A 19418-nucleotide genomic window follows, 5' to 3' on the forward strand; every position below is an offset into this window, starting at 1 on the left:
CCTAGTGACCTCCAAATATGTATGTTTTTTTTTTTTTTTAAGTTTTTATTTTCATTCCAGTTAGTTAACACAGTGTTATATTAGTTTTGGGTGTACACATACATCACCTGGTGTACATCAGGACAAGTGTACCCCTTCATCCCCATCACCTTTTTAACCCATCCTCACACCCCCCTCCCCTCTGGTAACCATCGGTTTGTTCTCTATATTCCAGAGTCTATATCTTGATTTGTCTCTCTTTCTCTTTTTTTTTTCCTTTGTTCATTTGTTTCCTCAGTTCCACATATGAGTGAAATTACATGGTATTTGTCTTTCTGTGACTAATTTCACTTAGCATTGTACTCCATCCATGTCATTGCAAATGGCAAGGTTTTATTCTTTTTATGGCTAAAAGATTTCATTCTTTTTATGTCTAACATTCTATTTATATATATATATGCATACACATACATATGTATATGTATTACATATGTAATACATATGTATGTGTATATATACAATATTTATATATGCACACACCACATCTTCTTTATCCATTCATCTGTTGATGGACACTTGAGCTGCTTCTATACCTTGACTATTGTAAATAATGCTGCTATAAACACAGAGGTGCATGTATCCCTTTGAATTAGTGTTTTTGTATTCTTTGAGTAAATACATAGTATTGAAATTGCTAGATCATAGAGTAGTTTTATTTTTAACTTTTGAAGAACCTGCATACTGTTTTCCAGAGTGGCTGCACCAGTTTACATTCCCACCAACAGTGCACAAAGTTCCTTTTCCTCCATTTCTTTGCCAACACTTGTTTCTTGTGCTGTTCATTTTTGCCATTCTGACAGGTGTCAAATGTATGCATTCTTAAGTTTATATTGCAAAATAGTTAGATTATATTTCAGTAAACTGGTACTAGAGATTTCCATCAGCTATTTTGACTACATAGGACTACATAAGTCTTTGTTGGAAAGTCTGTTTCACCTCTTTTTAGTATAGCTACTCCAGCTTTTCTGTGGTTGCTTGTTAGCATGATTTATCTTTTTCATCCTTTTACTTTCAGTCTTATTCGTCTTTGAATTTATAAAGTATGTCTCCTTTAGACAGCACAGCATATAGTTGGATCATGTTTGTTTTGTTTTGTTTTGTTTTTTTATTTTTTTTATTTTTATTTTTTTGGATCATGTTTTTTAATGTAGTCTGACAACTTATACCTTTTCATTGGATTGTTTAATCCGTTCATATTATAGTATTGTTATTGATATGGTTAGCTTAATTCCATTTTTGGATTGTTTAATTGTATAGAAACACAACTAACTCGGGCAGCCTGGGTGGCTCAGCGATTTAGCGCTGCCTTCAGCCCAGGGTGTGATCCTGGAGACTGAGAATCGAGTCCCACATCAGGCTCCCTGCATGGAGCCTGCTTCTCCCTCTGCCTGTGTCTCTGCCTCTCTCTCTTTCTCTCTCTCTGTCTCTCATGAATAGGTGAATAAAATCTTTAAGAAAAAAAAAAAAGAAATACAACTGACTCTTAAATATTGATCTCATATCCTGCAACATTGTTAAACTCATTTATTCTAATTAATTTTGTAGTGGATTCCCTAGGATTTTCTGTATACAAGATCATGTGATTTGCAGATAGAGGTTTTACTTCTTCCTTTCTCATCTGAATGCTTTTTATTTCTCTCTCTCTCTCTCTCTCTCTCTCTCTCTCTCTCTTTTGCTTAGTTGCCCTGGCTAGAACCTCCAGTACAGTGTTGAATAAATGTGGTGAGAGTGAACATCCTTGTTTATTCTTGATCTTAGAGAGAATACTTTAATTATTTCACCATTAAGTATAATATTAGCTGTGGGTTTTCAGTAGATACCCTTTATCAGGTTCCCTTCCATTCCTAGTTTGTTGAATTTTTTTATCATGTAATGATGTTGGATTTTGTTGAATGCTTTTCCTGCATTTGAGATTTTTGTGATTTTTGTTTTTACTGTGTGTGATTTTATTCTTTTGCATGTGATTTTTTATCATCATATTGATAATGATGTATTGATTAGAGTAATTGATTTTTTTAAGATTTTATTTATTTAAAAAAAAAAGATTTTATTTATTTATTCATGAGAGAGAGAGAGAGAGAGAGAGAGAGAGGCAGAGACACAGGCAGAGGGAGAAGCAGGCTCCATGCAGGAGCCTGATGTGGGACTCAATCTCGGGACTCCAGGATCACGCCCTGGGCCGAAAGCAGGCACTAAACTGCTGAGCCACCCAGGGATCCCCCAAGTAATTGATTTTTGGATGTTAATTTGCATCCCTGGGTTAAATCCCATTTAGTCATGGTATATAATTCTTTTTATATGTTGCTGGATTCCCTTTGCCAGTATTTTATTGGAGAGTTTTGCATCTGTATTCATAAGGAATAATCTATAGTTTTTTTGTTTGTTTGTTTGTTTGTGATGTTTTTGTCTGGTTTTGGTTTTAGAGTATTATTTTTTTTTAATTAATTTATTTATTTTGGTTTTAGAGTATTTGTGTGATTTGAGATGCTAGCCTCACAAAATGAGTAGGGAGTTCCTTCCTATTCTGTTTTTTGGAAGAGTTTGTAAAGGGTTCTTTAAATGTTTGTTGGAATTTAGTGATGAAACTATCTGGGCCTCTGAGCTTTTCTTTGCATGTAGTTTTGGGTCTATTTCAGATTGTCTATTTTTTCTCCAGTCACTTTCAACTGAAAATGTCTTTGTCTCTTTCTAGGAATTTGCCCATTTCATCTAAGGTGTCCATTTTATAACCATTTTTTATTTCTATAAAGCAGGTAATTGTGTCCTATCCTTCATTTCTGATTCTGATCATTTGAATCTTTTCTCTTTTTTCTTAGTCAGTCTAGCTGAAGGTATGTTCAATTTTTTTGATCTTTTCAAAGAACCAGCTTTTGGCTCCATTGATCTTTTTTTTTTTAATGTTTTTCAATTGTCTATTTTATTGACTTCTGCTCTAATATTATTTCCTTTTTTCTGCTTACTTCAGGTTTAGTTTGTTCTTCTTTTTCCAGTGTCTGAAATTGGAAAGTTAGGTTATTGATTTGAGATCTTCTTATTAATATAGGCACTTACAGCTATAAACTTCCTTATAAGCACTGCTTTTCACTGCATCCCGTAAGTTTTGGTATTTTTATTTATATCAAAGTATTTTCTGATATTTAAATTTCTTCTTTGACCCATTGGTTATTTAAGAATATGGTGTTTAATTTCCATAGACTTGTGAATTTCTCAATTTTTTTTCTTACTTTAATTTCTAATTTCATTCCACTGTGGCCAGAGACATACTTTGTATTATTTCTGTCCTTTCAGATTTATTAAGGTTTATTTCATGACCCGTCATATAGTGTATCCTAGAGAACGATAGATAGGTCACTTAATTGTAAGACCTCATTGTAAAAAAATCTCTAAGTGATTTTTTTTGGTTTTTCACTGTGTTTCAGATTGTTGTTATAATGAGAGGATTGCCTGGCAGTGGAAAGACACATGTTGCAAAACTTATTCGAGTGAGTATGGGAAAGCCAAAAAAAATCAGTTGCTTTTGTTAGCCACTTGTCTTCTTAGCAAGCAGTGTGATTTGATACAGGTATTTCCCATTTGATCCATCCTTGTTGACCCATGTGGTAGATTCTTTTCCATAAACATTTTGTTCTGCGTAGACAAATATTTTTGCCTCTGCTTGAGTTGAAACTACCAGAAGATTGCATATTATTTAGTCATGAGAAGGAGCTTTGGTATGAGCATTCATTAATTTATTCTGTAAATTCTTTTTAACACTTTGGCTGCATGATTTATAGGATAAAGAGGTAGAGTTTGGAGGACCTGCACCCAGAGTTCTAAGCTTAGATGATTACTTCATCACTGAAGTGGAGAAAGAAGAAAAAGACCCAGATTCTGGAAAGAAAGTGAAAAAGAAGGTATGGCATATTCCTCTCAGGTTACATCCTGATTAATTAATAGTGTTGAAAGGAAAACATGTTCAGAGAGAAATGTGGCTTTTTTTGAAGACAAAGACTTATCTTTTTTGAATACAAATTTTAGTAATTAGATGCGAAGGAAACGCTACAAAGTTGTGTCTGTCCAGAAGCTAACAAGAGAAGAGGTTTAGGATGGTTCTTTGTTTTTGCTTATTCCATATCTCTTTTGGGGTGTCTTAGGTCATGGAATATGAATACGAAGCCGAGATGGAAGAGACCTACCGCACCAGCATGTTCAAAACTTTCAAAAAGACTCTGGATGATGGCTTTTTCCCCTTTATCATCCTGGATGCCATCAATGACAGAGTTAGACATTTTGACCAGTTTTGGAGTGCAGCAAAAACCAAGGGATTTGAGGTAAAAGAACTTTAGAGTACTTTGTGTTATCATGTAAGTGTTGCATTTGTTTGCTTAATCACTATTCATTCTTTTTTAGGTATATTTAGCTGAAATGAGTGCAGATAACCAGACCTGTGGCAAGAGAAATATTCATGGAAGAAAACTGAAGGAAATAAATAAGGTGATTTTTGGAAACATAGGAGGTGTTGTATTCTAAACTTCATTTTGTCTGTATGATCACTGTTGTATGGAAGTTGTTTATCCCCTTTACTTTCAGAAAGTCTTTTCTACCTTCTTTAGTAAATGTGTATTATCCTTTGTATCTAAGTGAAAGAGATGTGGCCTAATTCTTCCAGGAACTGGCCTGTTAGACTTCACAGTATTGGTTAAATTTGTCTTAGGTGCTCATGTGGTCTTTCTTTGAATAGTTTCCTGTGATAACTTGACCTCCTAAATCTCTCAATAGATGGCTGACCACTGGGAAACTGCACCTCGTCATATGATGCGTCTAGACATTCGTTCTCTGCTGCAAGATGCTGCTATTGAAGAGGTAAGTGTCCTTTGCCTTGAACCAGTGCAAAAGGGACCTTTTTTTTTAACCTTTTTTATTTGGAAAAAATTTTTAACTACAGAAAAGTTGCATGAATCATATAAGAACACCTATAGAACTTTCACTGAGATTTTGATTGTTAATATTCTGCCACATTTTTCTCTATATAGATATATATCTTTTTAAAATTTAAATTCAATTAATTAACGTAGTGTATTGTGAGTTTCAGAGGTAGAGTTCAGTGATTCATCAGTCTAATGTAACACTCAGTGCTCATTACATCACGTGCCCTCCTTAATGTCCATCATAGTAATGTCAATTACTATGTCCCCCATTATCCTCCTCCCCTCCAGCAACCCCCAGTCTGTCTCCTATGATCAAGAGTCTCTTATGGTTTGTCTGCATCTCTGATTTCATCTTGTTTTATTTTTCCCTCCCTTCCTCTGTGCTCCTCTGTTTTGTTTCTTAAATTCCACATATGACTGGAATCATATAATAATTGTCTTTCTCTGATTGACTATTTCACTTACCATAATACCCTCTAGTTCCATGTTGTTGCAAATGGCAAGATTTCAGGGTTTTTTGATGGCGGAGTAATAGCCCAGTATATATACACATATGACATCTTTATTCATTTATCTGTCAATGGACATCTGGGCTCTTTTCACAGTATGGCTATTGTGGACATTGCTGCTATAAACATTGGGGATAAAGTGCCCTTTCAGGTCACTACTTTTGTATCTTTTTTTTTTTTTTTAAACATTTTTTTTAATCTTTATTTATTTATGATAGTCACAGAGAGAGAGAGGCAGAGACACAGGCAGAGGGAGAAGCAGGCTCCATGCATCGGGAGTCCGATATGGGATTCGATCCCGGGTCTCCAGGATCGCGCCCTGGGCCAAAGGCAGGCGCCAAACCGCTGCGCCACCCAGGGATCCCACTACTTTTGTATCTTTAGAGTAAATAGCTAGTAGTGCAAGTGCCAGGTTATAGGGTAGCTCTATTTTCAACTTCTTGAGGAACCTCCATACTGTTTTCCAGAGTGGCTGTACCAGCTTGCATTCCCACCTACAGTGTAAGAGGATTCCCCTTTCTCTGTATCCTTACCAACATCTGTCATTTCCTGACTTGTTTTAGACATTCTGACCAGCGTGAGGTGGTATCTCATTGTGGTTTTGATTTGTATTTCACTGATGCCAAGTGACGTCTTTTTGTGTGTCTGTTGGCCATTTGTATGTCTTCTTTGGAGAAATGTGTATTCATGTCTTCTGCCCATTTCTTAATTGGATTATTTGTTCTTTGGGTGTTGAGTTTGGTAAGTTCTTTATAGATTTTGGATACTAGCCCTTTACCTGATAAGACATTTGCAGATATCAGGGCACCTGGGTGGCTCAGTGGTTGAACGTTGCCTTTGGTTCAGGTCGTGATCCCTGGTTCAGGTCCTGGGATCAAGTCCCACGTCAGGCTTCCCACAGGGAGCCTGCTTCTCCCTCTGCCTATGTCTCTGCCTTTCTCTCTGTATTTCTCCTGAATAAATAAATAAAATCTTAAAAAAAGATATTTGCCTGTATCTTCTTCCATTCTGTCAGTTGTCTTTGTTTTTGTTGACTATTTCCTTTGCTGTGCAGAAGATTTTTATCTTGATGAAGTCTCAATAGTTCATCTTTGGCTTTGTTTCTCTTGCCTTTGGAGACATGTCCAGTAAGAAGTTTCTGTGGCTGAGGTCACAGAGGTTGTTGCCTGTGTTCTCCTCTAGGATTTTGATGGATGTGAGATAGATATATATGTCTTCTTATTACTACTACTGTGGAACCATGTGAAAGTTAATTTGTAAACTTCATAACCCTTAACTCTTCACCTCTAATACAGTATTACAGTATGTATCTCCCCAAGAACAAGGGTATTCTCTTACAAAACTAGAAGTCCCAATTATCAAATTCAGGAAATTTAACATTGATAAAGTATTATATTAAGTAGTACAAATTTCCTGAATTATCTCATATAGTCCATATTCACATTTCACCAAATGTTCTCTTAATGTGCCTTACAGCAATTTTTAAAAATCCAGGATATAGCCGTTTAATATAAAAAAGTACTATTTCAGCCATGTCATTGTCAGGAAAGACAAATAAGTTTTGAAGAGTGTAGGCCAGTTGTTTTGTAGAATACAGTTCAATTTGGGTTTGTCTGGTTGTTTCCACATGATTAGTTTCAGGTTAAACATTACCAGGAATGCTACATAGTGATGTTGGGTCTTTAGTGCATCATATCAGAACCATATGATATCAATTTATTTCATTCCTGGTGGTTCAAATGTTGATCACTTAGTTCAGGTGGTATCCATCAAATTTTTCTACCTTTATCCTTTGTAATAATCTGTAGGGAGAAACCTTGTTAATATCTTGTTCCTTAAGTTTTCACTCATTGATAATTTTGCCTAAATCAGTTATTAATTTGGTGGAAGTAAATCTTTATCATGGAAAAGTAGAGATTTTTCTCTTTTAATCAGTTGTGTACTTCCATTTGGTTTGAGCTCCTATTAATGTTGTCATTGTGTTTTTATGTATTTTTACCTCCCAATGCCATTCCTCAACTCATTTCCTCTGGTTTCTGCTCCAACCATTCTCCAGACACTCTCAGCAAAGATTTCATGACAGTAGATAATTTTCATTTCTGTTGCTTAATTTTGCAGCCACGTAGAACTTAATTGACCATGTCCAACTTCTTTTTTTTAATTTAATTTAATTTATTTATTTATTCATGAAAGAGAGAGAGAGAGGCAGAGACACAGGCAGAGGGAAAAGCAGGCTCCATGCAGGGAACCCGACATGAGACTCGATCCAGGGTCTCCAGGATCATGCCCTGGGCTGAAGGCGGCGCTAAACCACTGAGTCACCCAGGCTGCCCTCATGTCCACCTTTTGACAGCGTTTTCCTTTTGGCTACTGCAAGTCCACCTTCTGATTTTCCTCTTGCTTCTCTGGCCATCCCTTTCAGTCTCCTTTGCTGGCTTTTCTTGCTACTCAGTCCTAAAATTTTGGAGTTCTTTGGGGCTCCATCTATCTTAGGATCTTGTCATTCTGCACATTTGATATAGATCTTTCTGGTAGCTTGGATCACCACATATGTGCCTTTAATAATAAATTGTGAAGAATCAAATAATTTTTATCAGTACAACACTAATTATATCTTAGTGGAGGGATTATGGGTGATTTTTAAAACTCTACCTTTACTTTCCAAATTCTCGACCAAAAACTTGTTACTTGAGTACATCTCAAATTCAACCTATCCACTATATACCCTTACTTTCCAAATTCTCTACCAAAAACTTGTTACTTGAGTACATCTCAAATTCAACCTATCCACTATATAATTCATACAAACCTGCTCCTCTTCTGGTATTCTCTTAGTAACTGAACCCACAAATCACTTGATTGCTGAAACCTTGACTCAACTCTCTGTTATCCTTTGCTCTTGATTCTGTGTTATATCAACCTTCAACTTTATCTCTTCACCATGTAGTCAGTCTACAAGTTTTGTCAATTTTACCTTATAAATACTTCTTTAATCTATCTACTCTCTATTTGCATTGCTACCATTCTGGGCCAAGCTACTATCATCTTATTTTTCACTATACCCTTTCTTACATCTTGAAATGTGAATCATATACATGTTTTACCAAAAAAAAAAAAAAACCCAAACACATGTTTTACTTGATTGGAAAAAATACTTGCTAAAGGTTTTAAAATGAAATTCTAGTAATCATAGGCATTCAAAACAGTAATTGTCAACTTAGCATGGATAATTATACTCAACTGCATAGGGAATTATAAAGATGGATATCCCAGGCAAATGAAAGACAGGAATATCATTCTTTTACAAGTTCTCTTTCAAAGTTTAGGGTTTAAAAATTACTTAGAATGTAACAGTGAGTTTGTGCTGTCTTGCTCTGGGCAACTGTGCTCATTTCAGATTTCAGTGAGGGACTCAACATTTTCCTAAATGTTAACTCATCTTTTTTCTTTTTTTTTAATTGGGATGGTGTAGGTAGAGATGGAAGATTTTGATGCAAATATCGAAGAACAGAAGGAAGAAAAGAAAGATGCAGAGGAAGAGGAAAGCGAACTGGTAGGAGACAGACCAACCACTTTGAACAAAGTGTCTCTATTGAAATTTTTAAGGGTTTAATCTCAGATCTATGGTCAGATTACTACTGTTGATTTGCACCTTAATGGTAAAAGTTTCCATAATCATCTTCAAGGAGACTTTTGGATACTTTTTCTTTTCCCTCTGACCAAAAGGACCCTCTACTGTGTTGTTACAAGAAAATTTTAAGAATGCTAAGAAACTTACCCTTGTACTCACTCATCTACTTGTGGGTGGCTTTAGGGGAGTATACTTTTTAAGAAATCAATGATATATGAGAGGGCATTCTTACATTCCAGCAGATATGTGGTACAACCTACCCAACATATGCATAATTGTCTCTTCTTTGCTACAAGATTTCAAAATTGAGTTCTGTCACTGAGGCAGAAGAACTTCTAGAATGAGGAGGCAGAGGGTTGCCACTGACTGCTGGATTTGTTCTGCATTTTATCCTGTTAAGTGATGGGGAAAATGAATTGAGTTTGTAGGCAATGCATTTTGTTTAAACTGATGAGAGGCTTCCGTAGTGTGAGTTCAAAGTTCCCGTGTACCTACTGTAAATGCTTTTGATCACACCTCTGTAGAGATGTTTGCCTTACCCTGTCATTGAAAAATATGCGACCTGTAGAGTTATGTTACTTTTCAGTGTTTGATAATGAGGCACAGAGATTAGCAATGCCTTGAAACAGTGTTGCTTTTTTAATTTAAAGTATTATTTGGTTTATTTAATACTTCAGCCCTTTATAAAGCTGCTTCTCATATTCTTCTGGAAATGTACAAAGCGAGAACCCTGATTCCTACCCCTAGAGAATACAGACTCTCTAAGGAGTGGTCCCATCAAACCCATGTGTGATATAGAGGACTCTGAAAAGAAAGAAACTGTGTGTACATAGAGATGGTGTCAACCTCTACATTCTTAGATTTCATACGCGGATTAAAAAATAAGCTTTAAAGTTAATTGCATTTGAGTCTCAGTATGTTTTTTTCTTTAAACAAATTATTTTTCTTAATTAGGTTGTCTTTTGACATATATGATTTAAAACATAGGTAGGAAGTTCATTTAAAGGTCCACGCTGTTCTGGAATATGGCTAATGACCTCTTTAGCTACTTGCAGCGTGTGTACTAGAAAATGATCACGTGAGAAGTCTGTAACGTTAGCTTTCTGAAGCTCCGTCTTCCTTTTGTGGAGATTTCAGGCTATGATTCATAACATCTGACTCGTTTAAGTGTAGGTCAAAGCTCGGAACTTTTAATTGAACGTACTACTTACTTTGAAAAGTGAAACACACTGTAATACTCTGTTATTACATCAGAAACATGTCAAGGAAGTCATAGAACTCTACCCTGCTGGACTCTCTCTTTTATTTCCAAGTGGCCTAACATTTTAACCAGGGAGAAGATACACAGTTTTAAGGAAGAACAGGGTGGTTCCAGCAGGAGGAAATTAATATACTCATTCTGCTTATCTTTATGTTATAAAACTTCTCTTAACCCATTCAAAAATGCAGAATCCAGATCTTCTACTATTGGGTTCTATTCCAAGAGTAAAAGATTCTTGGAGAATTTTAACCAAAGGGTTAAGAGCAAGTCTCATGTCATTCAGACCATTTTAATGGAATTCTTAATAAACTTTGCATTTTCTACTTTGTACTGATCACTGCAACTGGGCGAAATCCAAACTTTTCTTGGTTAAGAGAATCCTTCTGGGGGATCATTGGTATGATATTTTTCTTTCTTTAGTGCTTCAGTGAACCTAGTAGATACGATTCAGAATTTATAAATATGTTATTCTAGTGATGCTTAAGGTTTTCAGATGATTTTCGAGATATCACTTGTACAAATTTCATGAGTACTTTTAGCACCATCACTTCAGCATAGCTTTGTCTTGGTTTGTTGTAGAAATGTATTTGGGAAAGATGGTATGATTTATAACTTCAAGTACTAATAAGTTGAAAGTGAATAATTAGTCTGGCCTAAAAACTAGAAATGTACAAAATCTGTAGGTTTCCTGGAAGAACTATGATGCTCCAGTTCTCTTACACAGCAGCTATTGTTATCATACATTCAGCATACTTGCCAACTTACCTTTGTGTCAGTCTGTTCCATGGACTTGAATATTCTCTATGTAGAGATATTAATTCTGAAAAGAAGATGCTGACACCTTTGATGAATCTGTTTATATAATAAGCCCTAATGTTAAAGTTCTGGTCTAACAACAGAGTCCAAATGAAGGAAAAGAGGAATCATAACCGTACACTTGCTAGGTGAATAAGTGGAAAAGTATTACTACATAGTTAAATAGGTACATTGGGAAATTTGAAAATCTTACGGGACTTTGTTTGAAATAAACCACCCAGTTATTTTATTAAATAAAATGTAAATTGCCTGTGGAGATTTCTGGTTTTCGGATAATAGGAAAATGTCATTTTAAAAGACATTGGAAATAATAATCTAGGTTCCAACCGATGAAAAAGAAATGCTCTCATACTGATTCAGTAAAAACCAGCCTTTGTAAGATCTAACCGGTAAATGGGTTGAGTCATTTTTAAATAAGTTGGAACTTCATAGTTGTGTTCAGCAATACCATGTTTTCTTCTTTCTTTTGAGTACTTAAAATTACACTGCAATATAAAGTAACTGTCTTGAAGAACACTCTTTGTCTACTATCACTTGAGAATCGAAGTTGTACTTAGAAAACAAGCTAGCTAGTTATTACAAATAACTACTCTGCTACTCTGAATGATATTAATACTAGCACAGTAACCACCGTACATCCTCACCATATTTCCTATCCAGCTGTTGTTCGGACTACAACTGTGTGTCCTGAACTGTAGCTGCCTCAAAGCGCCTTCACAATAGTGTTTTGAAGTGACTACTCTGAAATCTGGGCAGTGAAGTTGGTGAATTGGGTAATTCAGTTTCTTCAGAGGTAATGAGACTGTGTTTTCCCTAAGGATATATATATAACTAGTGAGTGGAAACTGAATCCGTTCCCAGTTTTAATGCTTTTCCAGTTCAACAGTGATATGCATGTATGTGTCTCTTTCTAACCCTTCGAGCTTCTCTCTGTGTGCGATTTAGGGTTACATTCCGAAAAGCAAATGGGAGATGGACACATCTGAGGCCAAGCTAGGTGGGTATCTCCTTTTTCCTGTTTTTATATGTGATACCTGATGGTAATGGTCATAGATCTTTCTGCTTTAAGAAGAACAAATTTCCCCAAATTTCTGCTTTAAACCAAGATTTTTGGCCTACCTTAATACATCCGTAGCAAGCTTTCAGTTTAACTAGTTACATCTTGTGACAGGGTGAAAGAAGAGTATTTAGAAGAATTGCCTTTACTACCACTTCAAAGTTTTAGAATAAGCAGAAGTATGATGAATTTAGCAATAAAATACTGTCACTTCTAAAATCCATTGTTATATTAATCAGAAATGTTAGAGATGATGAGATTTCTGCTTTTTTAAAAGAATATTTAATGGCAAAAAAAAAAAAAGAATATTTAAAGGCAGTCCAAAGTTGAACCTGATTATGAATATTTTGGGTAACAAGAGTAGTAATAATAATAAATATTGAAGTTTAAACATTCAAACATTCATTAAAAGGCAGTTATTTTTCTTATATAATAAATAAGAGTTTCTGGATTGGGGGAGGTAGATATGTAATTCAGGTTTTTAAGGAGCCTGCTTTGTAAGATTCTTTCCTTAGGTTTATTTTTAGTGGCAGGTTGATTACAAGGTAAACTGATTAAAATTACTATCTAACCCAAAAGTTGGAGTTGCCTAATGTGAGCTTGTCTGTCAAGCAGAAAATCATATATATCCAGTGATTTTCTTCCAATATTTAATGGTAATAATTGCAAAACTTTTTTTTCACCTCGCTTAAAAAAATCATTTATCACGTTAAGATGTATTAATAAATAATCTAAGAAAATGAGATAAGGACTTCCTGGAAAATTGACCTTACTAATGTATGAAATTTAACTGTCAGTCTCTGCGTTTCTTTTCCTGGTATCGTACTGTTACTCCAAGACTGAAGTAACCATCTAAATATCTTAAGTTTATAGAACACATCTCAGTCATTTAGCTGCTTCACTGTTTGGGATCCTTTGTGTTTCTGATGTAAGAGGAGTACATTTTACATAAGTTGCATAAATTCTGCCTTTTATTTTGCCCAGCTGATCATGTTAGCAATTGATGTCCACTAGATCCTATGTAAAGTAGTTCCATAAACTTTAGTATTACTGTATTATTAATAGGGATAGGTGCTTTGATATAAAGTCTAGGGTTTTTTCCTAGTGTATGACATGTGAAAATTGTATGTGGTTACTGACATATTCTTAAACTGGTCTTCTCTCTTTGGGAAATCTTAGTCAATGATCTCTTCCTCTAAACTTTTAAAGCATTTATAAACGTTTCAATGCCATTAAATACGTAGGAAAATAATAATCACAAATTACTTTTTAAATAATAATGCTTTAGATCTGCTTATTTTGATATTAGATTAAGTCTGTTTGAAGCTCTGTACTGTACTTTGAGAATAACCTGTAAGACTGTAAGATCATTTCCCTCTTCTGGTTCTCTAAATAGCAGTTATCTTTTGGGGCAAAAAGAGATCATAAATACAGATCAAGAGGATTATAAAAATGATCGGTATTTTAGCTAAGCATGTAATGTTCATAGGTATCGTGTAATATGTGATCTACAATAATAAGTTTTAAACTTGAGCCAGTCCAATTTCTATTTTTCTTTCTAATTTCAAAAGAGAAAGGAAATTTAGCTGTGATGAATATTCAAGAAAATATGTTATTAAACTTGGTACTGATTTCTGAAAAAATTTTGTCCTGTCTACCATTTGCTTCTCAGAAAACACATTTTATACAAATTCAATCCATCTTAAAGCATTAGGCAATTAATTCCAGAAATGGATTTGGTAAATAAACCATTTCAGTTAAAAGCACTGAAGGTCTAGTAATGAACCTAGAAAATAAACCCCACCATGTTTGCCACTGCTGCTGCTGTTTTAATAAGTGACAGTGATGTTTCATTTAATGACGGACATCTTGCACCACTGTGTTATCTTGAGAGCTAATCTATTTGTGGAGGAAGGCAAATTGAGTGTGAGCATTCTTGAAAGTGCTTGCTTCTTTGAGATTGGTCCTTGGAGCCAAATGAGAAGATTATTCCCTAAAACATAAGGCCCTTCATCTGAGAATTAGTCTATGGTGCTTTCCTTATGATAAGAAATTCGATAGATTTGATTACCAAATACAATTAATTTTTCTAGTACTTTACCAACATTCTTAAATTACTTTTGGTAACACGATTATGCTAGATGAAAACATACTAAGCTTCATCTAAGTCACACATTGAGCCAGAAGAGTTAAATGTGTACCTGGGGAATTTTGATTCACAAATGAGTCTGCCAGTGAGAAAGTACTCATTTACCTTTCATGCAGCTGGTTAAATCCCATTGCAGATTCTTGATCTGTGTTCATTAAGTACAGTATGCACTTCAGCCAATGTTTGAATGTTAAATTGGAAGTGGTGTAATTTTAGAGAGATTCAAAACTGGCCTGAAATACATCTGGCATGGGTGCTGTGGAGTTGTTAAAGACTGCCTGTGGCCCATTTCAGTTGCCCCTGACTGGCTCCTTTTCAGCTGGGACACAGGCACCCTAATACTAGGGTAGGTGTTACATGCCACATCAGACGCTGGGTTTCAGTATTGAAGCTACTTAAATTCTGATGATATGATTTTGGTTTCTCAAATTGTGAGAATTTCTCACAATTTGAGAAACCAAAAGGTTTGAGACTGCTATCCTAATTTAGATTTCTCCATACCAAGTACTTTGCTTTTCTCATCTGTCATTTGTCTCTGATTATTGGTTATTGTATATTGGCCTTCTACATGTCAGGCAATTTCATCTCTTCACAGTTGGAATGAAGTTATTATTCATATAGGCACGTAACCCTTATATGTTTACCATGAACAAATTTTCAGAAACACCATTTATGTTTAGAAAATGCATAGATAGATGTATCTACAAAAATTTTCTGTTGTGCTATAATAATATTTACTGTTCTGAAGATGTGGGAAATTCTGTGACCTGCCAAGTTGGATATTTAAACCTTCATCTTCATCTTAAAACCTCATCTTTTGAAATTCAAACCTCTGAAAATCATTAGTGTGGGTGTATGGGACACCAGCCGCCTTTTGTAATTAACACCCCAGATTCCTCTTCCCTCACCTTATGCCATACATCTGTGTGTTTGGGTTTCCAGGATGCCATGTGGAAGAGGTATGAACCTTTCTTCAGCCCCAAGAAGGAAGCTTTAAACATGCTGTGTACAATGAAATTTCAAATTAAACATTACAAACAAGGGTGTTCAGACTAGAAGTACATGTTCTTCTGATCTTCCATGTTGCAAATATGGGACTCCTGTCACATACCCAGTGTTTGAGGAAAAGTTCTTGCAGTTTTCATACTTGCCCTTCTGCATTGCTGCCTTGGCTATGCTCTATTCTTGGAGTTCAGATATGAATTTTTTTCCTTTGAAGTATGTTAATGTCAAAGTTGATCTTAAGTTTGGAAATCCCTTGAGGTTTATTTAATAAGTGTGTTAGAGCTTCCTACTCTTCTAGTAATACTGTCTGTATACTGTTGAACTAGAACAGTTTTATTGTTTGTGGGACTTCATTGGTTTTCTAATACCATCATCTGTGTCCCTATGCAATCAAGGGATCACTTCTTTAAGAATCTGTATAATACGGCCTGTCACACACACGGGGTAAAGCCATTTGGTACAGCATGTGGTTTACAGAGATTAGGCAACTGTTTCTTTTGAACTCATCCATGTTAAAAATTTTTCCAAAGTGATATGATAAAAATTTATTGAGTTTTGTAAAGTGTTGTAGTGTGCCTTGCAGATTTTTCAATACTATTGCTTTTATGGGGGAGGGTTTTAGGAAATAAAAATTTTGCCAAGTATGCGAAATCTTACTGGTTTTTTTTAAGCCTGTTTGGTATGGTACAGTTAGCTGTGTGTGAATCTTTTACGTTTGAAGCATAAACTCACCCTTTCTCCTGCCACTGCTTCCATTGTACTTTTCTTTTCATATCAATTTCTCTCCAACTTGGTGCCTAACAGATTTTTATTATACGCACTCTGCACCCTTTATGGAGTTTAATGAAGTGTGGTTATTGTGTATTTCTGACATTTTTAGTTTTTCTTTTATTGACTTGCTTAATAATAGTATGTGTATATAATCACAGATGATTCAATAATTTAGTGCTTCAGTGTAACTCATATTTCACATGAGAATAAAAATACAGAATTAAAAATCAGTATTAACGACCAATAAAAATGACTGCACATTTTCATCATGTGTTCTTGAAGACACCTAAACTCATGTCTTATAATTTCTGAATCTGCAATCTCTGTTCATTTAATTGGTTACGATTTGGGGCCCTTGGAAAGCCTAGCCCTCTCAGATTGAGGATTCAGAAAGAAAATTTAGGTCTGGTCCCTTTCACTGGCTAGCTTTTAGCCTCAGAATGGTCAGTAGCACTTCGTAGTATAACCAAAGAATGTGGTGATTTGTACGGTTTACTCAGAAACCTTAACTTACGGCGAATCCTCACACAGTGGTCAAAATCCCAAGGAACTGTTAATGTAAAACCTTTTTAAATATTAGCTTGGTTCATTAAGTTGTTGGCACTGTCTACCTTTCATATGACACAGTATCACACATGATTGCAAATCAAATGGGTGATGTTAATATTGTGTTAAAGAAAACAAGTGGAAGAAGTAGTTTTTAGAAAAACCCGTCTTCGCATTTTCCTTCAGAACATGAGAGCTGAAGTGTGATTTGGGGGTGGGAGGCCAGGAGACAAGTGACTTTTCTTGCTCTGCCTGTATTTGTTCCTTAAACCAACATTGTAATGTAATGCCTGCCAGTATGAACACCAAATAAACAATGGAAATTGCACAGAACTTGATACTATCTCAACCAAGAAGATAGTTTCGATCTGCAAGTGATGCTGCTCTCAAAAATGTGGATGTGCCCTCTGACAGTGTTCCAGACTTCTTTTCCTTTGTTTGTGTGTTGTGTGCAAACTCACACTCTTCCTTAATGCTGCGGCTCTGTGTTTGTCCCTCAGACAAGTTGGATGGCTTGAGAACTGGTACTAAAAGGAAACGTGACTGGGAGGCAATTGCCAGCAGAATGGAAGATTACCTACAGCTCCCTGATGATTATGACACTCGTGCCTCTGAACCTGGGAAGAAGAGGGTAAGAGACTTTGCCAGTAATTGTCAGTAGATAAAGGGCTTCTTTAGCCATCTGGTTTTAGAAAGTTATAGGCAGATAAGAACATGAATGGTATTTTTAGAGTGATTTAGTTTATACTGTATCATATTACAAATCAAAAAAGGAGTCAGACCATATAAATTATCAGATTAAAATGTATAGATAATTTAAAAAATGGAGAACAGAATCTCATGGCTAGGGAATCCCTGGGTGGCTCAGCGGTTTAGCGCCTGCCTTCTGCACAGGGCATGATCCTGGAGACCCAGGATCAAGTCCCACATCAGGCTCCCTGCATGGAGCCTGCTTCTCTCTCTGCCTGTGTCTCTGCCTCTCTCTCTCTGTCTCTCATGAATAAATAAATAAAATCTTAAAAAAAAAAAAAAAGAATATCATGGCTAGCATGCTGTCAACCTTAACGGAGTTTTAAGTTGCCACTTGTACTGTTTCGTCATGGGGCAGAATAGCCAGGTGCAAAGTAGAGTATTGAAGAGAATCTATGGAATGTCTTTTTTTTTTTTTTTTAAGATGTATTTATTTATGTGAGAGAGAGAGTAAGCACAGGGCAGGAGGAGGGGCAAAGAGAGATCTCAAGCAGACTCCCTGCTGAGCACAGAGCCCGACTCAGGGCTCAGTCTCACTACCCTGAGATCATAACATGAGCGAAATCAAGAGTGGGACACTTAACTGACTGAGCCACCCAGGTGCCCCAGGAATCTGTGGGACTTTTTAGTGGATTAGATTTAGAGGGTCCAGGAGTGGATGGAATAAATGAAAAGTGAATCTTCAGGGTTTGGGCCATAAGCACTCCACATGTGTGGTGCCATTTACTGACTCAGAAAAAATTGGAGGAGTCTAGTTTGAGACTAAACAATGAGAAGGTCAGTGAGGGACCATTTACATTAGAAATGATACTAAGACGCAAGACTCCAAAATTTAGAAATTCAGGTAGAGGTAAATGTTTCAAGAAGTAAAGAGTAGTCAATTGTTAAATGATATAGAGAATGCAAGTAAATTGGGAGCAGAGAAATGGCTATTATATTAGATTTGGCAACTTGGAGATCATTGGTGATTGATCAATAATCAGTTGAGTTTTAGAGTTGAAGTGCACAAGCCAGTTTGGAGCAAACAAAGTAATAAGAAATGAAATATAGAACAGCAGATGGAGACAACTTTTTGATGAAGTTTTGCTGTGAAAAGGAACAGAGAAATGTAACCAGAACGTTGTATAGCCCTTCCACATAGACATCAAAATCAGGAAAAGTGATCTTTGTGTATCCTTTAAAACAAGATAATGAAGAAAAAAAGGGGGGGGGGTCATATTATATATGATCTGGATAAGCCTTTTCTAGCTAATTTGTCTTGGTCTTTCTATATAAGTATATACAGACGTACCATTCTTTTTAAATAGCTGCCTAATATGCCATTGGTTGTACAGTTATTTATCCAGTCCCTTACTGGTAAATACTTAGGCTGTCTTCACTGCGTTATTAATATAAATACTAGGGTGAAAGTCATGGTGCATATGTTCTTGGCATCATTTTGAAAGCATATCCCTAGGTTAAATAGTTAACATAAAAGCTGCAATCTTATAGAATATGATTTATCATTTTGACAAATACTGTGAGCTTTTTACCCAAAAAGGTTACAGCTGTTTATACACCCACATGTAACTAAATGCCTGTTTTTCCACACTTGCACTAAAGGTGCTATTACTTTTAACCTTTTAACCTTTTGACAATTTGGTAAAACAAAAATGGTATCTCAGTTTGCATTTCCTTAATTAGGATGAAGCTCTGTATCATTTATCTTTACATATCATTTCCTTCTTATGAGTTTCTTCAGTACTTTTAATATTAAGAGTGTTTATTGTAAGAGGGTAAAATTGCCAGTAACACTTCATTACATTGGATAACATTACGAAGAATCCCAGTTTTCAAAGCTCTTTTAAATACTTCACATAGTCCCTAGACCCACCCTTGTCCATGTAGCTTGAGAGGAGGGCAAAGGGAGATTAGGGGCCTTCTAGATTAGTGCCTAGCTCCACTCAGATATTACTTGTGTCGATTCTTCCTATTCCA

At 35.7% G+C, this 19418-nt stretch overlaps 1 protein-coding gene across 6 annotated transcripts in view; it reads left to right on the forward strand.

The window, feature by feature from the left end:
- YLPM1 (YLP motif containing 1) overlaps window positions 1–19418 on the forward strand; it is a 75672-nt gene that overhangs the window by 45236 nt on the left and 11018 nt on the right. For 2 of the 6 annotated variants that reach the window (XM_026008604.2, XM_026008605.2), the window contains exons 12-19: window positions 3459–3521; window positions 3813–3932; window positions 4173–4349; window positions 4429–4512; window positions 4798–4881; window positions 8928–9008; window positions 12109–12160; window positions 17192–17322. In XM_026008604.2, the coding sequence (XP_025864389.2) occupies window positions 3459–3521; window positions 3813–3932; window positions 4173–4349; window positions 4429–4512; window positions 4798–4881; window positions 8928–9008; window positions 12109–12160; window positions 17192–17322 (792 nt within the window). Of the gene's footprint in view, window positions 1–3458; window positions 3522–3812; window positions 3933–4172; window positions 4350–4428; window positions 4513–4797; window positions 4882–8927; window positions 9009–12108; window positions 12161–15311; window positions 16019–17191; window positions 17323–19418 lie in introns of those variants that run through there. The other 4 variants (XM_026008606.2, XM_072762044.1, XR_012002249.1 and 1 more) reach the window with 2 other exon arrangements.

This window comes from Vulpes vulpes, chromosome 6 (genome assembly GCF_048418805.1).
Source record: "Vulpes vulpes isolate BD-2025 chromosome 6, VulVul3, whole genome shotgun sequence".
NCBI classification, from domain to species: domain Eukaryota; kingdom Metazoa; phylum Chordata; class Mammalia; order Carnivora; family Canidae; genus Vulpes; species Vulpes vulpes.